This window comes from Lygodium microphyllum, chromosome 17, assembly GCF_053477565.2.
Source record: "Lygodium microphyllum isolate KBCC chromosome 17, Lygodium_microphyllum_v1.1.10, whole genome shotgun sequence".
NCBI lineage: Eukaryota > Viridiplantae > Streptophyta > Polypodiopsida > Schizaeales > Lygodiaceae > Lygodium > Lygodium microphyllum.
In genome coordinates this window covers 70,974,054-70,979,948 of record NC_141151.1, presented here as the reverse complement: position 1 = coordinate 70,979,948, position 5,895 = coordinate 70,974,054, and the positions used below count along the sequence as shown (strand labels likewise).

General features: G+C 43.5%; 1 protein-coding gene across 1 annotated transcript; it reads right to left on the bottom strand.

Annotated features, from left to right (window-relative positions):
- Positions 1 to 3,063: 3,063 nt before the first annotated feature.
- On the bottom strand, positions 3,064 to 5,624 carry LOC148022019 (G-type lectin S-receptor-like serine/threonine-protein kinase SD2-5). The gene is made up of 2 exons (XM_087697608.1): positions 4,633 to 5,624; positions 3,064 to 3,877 (listed from the first exon to the last, which is right to left on the bottom strand). The coding sequence occupies exons 1-2, from the start codon at positions 5,446 to 5,448 to the stop codon at positions 3,347 to 3,349; spliced, it is 1,347 nt and encodes a 448-aa protein (XP_087553734.1). The 5' UTR covers positions 5,449 to 5,624; the 3' UTR covers positions 3,064 to 3,346.
- Positions 5,625 to 5,895: the final 271 nt, after the last annotated feature.

Genomic DNA, 5,895 nt, shown 5'->3' with positions numbered 1-5,895 from the left:
GACGAGCGAGACTAGATGCATGTCCTTGCTACCAATGACCTGGCATTCTCAGATGACGAGGAGTACGAACAGGCCATTAAGATGATCGGCGAGGCCAAGGGTGCACGCTCAGTACCAATTTGCATGATGGCAGGAAACCTCCACAAAAGACCCAACCTTGTCACCTTCCAAGTGCCAACCAACTAGAGGGAGCTCCAGGGGGTTTTAGAGTATTTGACCGACAAGCTAGCAGGAAATCCAGCAACAAACTTCAAGCCACTCCAAGATCTCTTAAATGAACCAAGGTGGTAATGGGCCAGGGTGCATGACCTAAACCTCAGATACAATTGGGCCCTGGTTCTCGATCAAACACACGAGACATACCAAGACGACCTAGGAGACGACGAGCGCTCAGATGAAGATGCTTCCAATGACGATTACAAGGACCGCCACTGCTTCAGTGACGAGAGTGAGGACGAGATAGATACCATAGAATACGACACTGAAGGACGAGTGATAGAACATATATGGGTAGACTCCAGGCTGAAGAGAAAGAACACCTTCAGGATAGAGCAAGGGGTCATGCACGTGGATTGTGACAGTGCTTGGTTGAAACGTGTAAGAGCCATAGATCTGGGACAAGCAGGACTAACCCAACTAGGTAACACACTAGTGCTTAGAACAGAGTCACCGTCCGAGTTACGACCATTGAGGGAGACTACCTCATCTAGCGAAGACGGGGAGTTCGATTTCGATTCGGAAGTGAGCTCAAAAAGCGACCCAGAAATATCGAGGCATCCCAAGACTAGACGTACCAAGGGGGACCTGCCCATCCACCTGAGGTGCAGACACTTGAAAGAAGAAAGGGCAGAATAGTTTAAGGACGCAAGAGGGGACGAACAATGAAAACCACATGATCTCCCCAAGAGATTTACGAAGTTCAAAAAGGGTGATAGGGTAGCGATCTTGCTGGGTGGCAAACATAAAGGGCAAACAAGTGAACCCATTGAGGGACCCGCCAAGGTCAAGGAGGTGAACCTAGTCTAGGAAGGGGAGACACCTCGACCTGTCTTTATTGCCGATGACCTGACGGAGGAGGAGAAGACACGTCTCGTTGTCCTCTTACGAGAGTATATGGACGTATTCACTTGGTCCTTAGAAGATCTCAAGGGGGTAGACCCAAGTGTAGTGACTCATAACATACCCGTGATGCCAAATGCAATGCCAGCCAAGCAGCAACCGTACCCCATGAATCCAAAACACACTCATGCGGTCAAGGAAGAGATTGAAAAGCTGATGAGAGCGGGAATCATCTACGAAATTGAGCACACAGACTGGGTATCATCCATAGTCATTGTAATGAAGAAGAACAGTAAGATTAGTGTGCGCGTCAATTACAAGAAGATGAATGCTACAACTAAGAGGGACAACTACCCATTTCGATACATCGAGCACATGCTCAAGAGAGTGGTAGGCAAAGAGGCCTACAGTTTTTTGGATGGCTTCTCTGGATACAATCAGGTGCAGGTGCATCCTGATGATAGGCATAAGACTGCATTCGCTACTGAGTGGGGTGTCTTTGGCTACATAGTCATGTTACTGTCATTATCAACTTTCGAGATGTGTTTTGTTTACGGTTGTTTCATTGCAAGAATATATTTGATGGGTAGCAACAAGGATCTCTACATTTTTTAATACACCAAAGATGGGCATGCCTTGGAATGTGCCTCAACGTCTTACTAGTTTTTACATGGGTATAATCCTTGGTATATAGTGAGGCTCATACCAAAGCACATATTGATGTCATAAAGCAACATGTCCATGCCAACACTTCCTTTGACGCTCACACCAAATTTTGGGCCTAAAAACTCCAATAATTGTGAAAACCAAATCCATCTAGAAGGCCATTGGTTCATCTTTTTGTACCTTGGTAGTCTAACATGTACATTAGAAGCTAGGTTAAAACTACTTATTAGTGTATATATCGAGGTAGTTTAAATGTACCTTAGAATCATTTATCATGCCAAAGGCACAGGCTCACAAATCGCAACGTGTTAACTACACTTTACAATGAGAAGATTTCTCATTCACCAATTACAAACACCAAGTGGCACAACTAGTAGGTAATATGATAGGCATTCATGTCCCAACAATCTATTCAAGTAGTAAAATCATGGTTTATGTCAATCCTACCGCATGGCATGTCAAAAAGAGAAAGTCTCCCTACAAGGCAATCACATGATACCCTAGACAATTGATTAAATTAGCCAATCAACCATGTTAGCTAACATGATGTAATAGTTTGATAAGGTTGAGCCACATAATCTAGTATTGCTAATGATCCAATGTAATCAATCATCAACTATAGCAGGGAGCCCATCTCGATTTATGTATCACGTTTTAGTTTTGTAGGAAGCTCATCTAGGCTCTTCTCAATCTAATCTCATTCTTAGAAAGGTCTCATCTAGACCCTTCTTGTGCTCTCATATAGTGCCACATCATACAATCAATGGTCGGTTGCTTCGTGCCATGAATCATGTCTTAGTCTTGTCTAAACTTCTAAGGATTTCATATTAACTTGTTTGAACCTCTCTCTCTCTCTCTCTCTCTCTCTCTCTCTCTCATAGTGCATCATGTCAAAGTTGAGGGTAACTATATTTTTTTTATAGTCATGTGAAAAAATGAGCAAAACTAATCAATCACCATGCGATGTGTTAGTATGAGAGTTAATAGACATGCACACACACACACATGTATGTGTGTGCATGCATATGCTCTTAATTAATCACAAACGAACTTGTATCATCAATAATTGGAGTTCCACAAAACTCCCCCTCTAAACTTTTTAGTCATAAAATGTCAAGAAAACACTAGGGGACTAGAGGGGCAAAACGAAGGTTAGATATGAAAATGTTTCTTTTTTTACACAAGCCAAACTATTGAATTTTGTTTGTTAAGCCAAAATTAATTTTTATTTGGTGACTTGAAGACAAATCCAATACTAATCTTAGTACAAAGTCATCAAATCCATGACACATAAACAAGATGAACAAATAATCAAGGGGGAAACATACCCATAGCCAGCAAACTTATTATTGGGTGATTTCTTATAGATGAAGTTATTTTGAATTTTTTTTTAATGGACCTTTGACTTCCGTGGCCTGCAGAATTTCATCCTCCCTTTTGTGATGTCTAGTAAAAAGTGAAGAGATTGTCCCTTCCAAGTCTAAAAAAATTTACATCAAATAGTGGTTGGTTCTTTACAAAATTATCGAGGAAGCAATGGACTTACAATTTTGGATCACGAAATTTGGATTATTTGCAATCCATGCAACATGTGGTAGGTGGAATGGAGTCAAGAATTGTATCATCGAGGCATGGTTGGGATTTGAGAATCTATGCAAATGGAAGAGAATGCTAGAGACTCATTGATTGTAGGTACTTGGTTGTGCAAACTAGTAGGGATATCGATGACATGGAGGTTGCCCTCTAGCATTCGCACCACATTGCCCATAGAAGGCCGCAAGGATGGGTTTTCTTGGATGCACCATAAGGCCACTTTGATAAGCAAGATTGCTTGCTCGGAAGCTAAGGGATTGAGCTGGTTGAACAGGTGAGGATCGAATATATCATTGGGCAAACCCTCACGGAACTTGTTGAATGCTAAGGTGGGTAGGTGCCAGTATTCAGAGTTGGGATGTGAGCGGTCGATGATACGACGTCCGCATACCAACTCTAGGGCAACCATACCGAAGCCATATACATCGGCTTTACAATCTACACCAAGGCCTCGGAGCCATTCTGGAGCCATGTAGCCGGGGGTGCCCCTGAGGGTGGTGACAATCAAGCTATTGGGGGCATCACGACCAATGCTTCGAGAGAGGCCGAAGTCAGCCACCTGGGCCAATATTCACAAAAATATTAGGTTCAATATCAACATCTATGCATTTAAAAATGTTATGTATAAATATAATGCAAAAAAATAACGCCAAATTAGAAAATGAGAACATCTAAAGTTTCTCGGGTTTTTTAATTTCATAAGATAAGTTCATTTTAGCTTTAATTTCAATGTTGTTAGTGTGAAGAGGATTGCAAATCGGAAGAAGAAACCTTTAAAGTCTCCAAAATTTGGTAAATATAAGTCTATTTTAGTCATGTTTTTGTGAAAAGGAAATGTAAAGCCCCAAATTTGGAAAAAATTATCAGTACAAGTCCAATGTAGTTATGTCTTTAAAAATTTATTATATGCATTGTATAAAATCGTAATGTATTTCATTACATCTATTTATTTTGAAGCCTTGAAAGCCATTTATACTACTTCTCAAAATATGTATCTTATCATTCATCCTTTTCAAAATGTAATGCTTTGTATAAAAACCACTATGTACTTATGTTGCATGTAGAAGTTGAAAGTTCTGGTATTGGTTCTCAAACAACATATCTTATCATTGCCAACAAGGTCATGATATACTCGATTGAGATATAGGGTGTGTAAGTTCAAATCTTGCAACCTACATCCCTCGAGGCATAATAAAATTCTATTTGCATCGAACATATATTATCATTTGCCTTAATGTTGTGCAATATCTAAATTTCTAAGTGCCCGAATGAGAAAGGCTAACAACCAAGCAAAACTAGTTCAAGAAGGCTAACCTTGGCATGGAAATGCTGGTCAAGGAGGATGTTCTCAGGCTTGACATCGAGGTGGAGGATCTTCTCCTTACAGCCCTCATGGAGGTAGGAGAGGCCACGGGCAGTCTCGAGGGCGATGCGGAAGCGGGTGGGCCAATCGAGGGGCGACAGGTGGGGGGCGGGGCTGGGGGAGGATGCCACGTCATCGTGGGCCTCTCCTTTTTTAGGAAAGAGCCACCTGTCCAGGGACTTGTTCTCCATGAACTCATAAACCAACAGCCTCTCGTCGTCTTCGGCGCAGAAACCGATGAGGGAGACCAGGTTCACATGGTGGATGCCCGAGATGATGGCCACCTCCGCATAGAACTGCTTGTCGGAGCGGGCGTCCGCCTGCCTCTCCAGGCGCTTGATGGCGGCCCGCCGGCTGCCGTCCGTTAGGGTTCCGTCATACACAGAACCGAAGCCGCCATGGCCGAGCTTCTTGCTGAACCCCGCCGTCGCCGCCTGCAGGTCCTCTAGGGTAAACCTCCTCGGCAGGCGCGCCTCCAGATCATGCCAAACCCGCTCCTCTTCCTCCTTTCTTCGAGCTGCTGCCACGGCCTCCTCCGCAGCCGCCAAAGCCACGGCCTTCAATTCCTTCCTCCTCCTCCTCCTCCTCCATACGAGTATTGCCAGCAGTAACAGGACGGATGTCACCACGAGCCCTGCTATGGCGAGGCCTCGCAGGTGGTTTTGTCCGCCGACTTTGTTTGCGCAAAAAACCAGCAGAAACACGTCTAAGCCGATGAATAGCTTCATCCGCCATTCCGGCAGCAGAGCCTTCCGAACGGCGTCCATTCATGGATTAGCTATGGCGGATGGAAAGACACAGTGAGACCAGACGCACAGACAGAGAGAGAGAGATCAGTTCATGGATTAGCTATGGCGGATGGAAAGACACAGTGAGACCAGACGCACAGAGAGAGAGAGAGAGAGAGAGAGAGAGAGATTGATTTTCTTCGACTCTATTTTTTATGTTTTTCTGGAAGTATTTGTTTCATAGTTTGACGTACTCCTAGTTCACCTGGAACTCTTTGTTGGATTTTTTGACTTTCTCGATTTTTAATTAAAAGTTCTATTTCATTTGTCTCTATTCGTTTAGCGTGTATTTTTTTGTTGTGTGGTGAGGGCAGGTGTTCGGCCTTGGCGCTCTCTCTCTCTCTCTCTCTCTCTCTCTCTCTCTTTGTGGTCGGTATTACGTAATGCCCCCCCACTTGCCTTGACTTTGTGTTTTTCTTTTTTGAC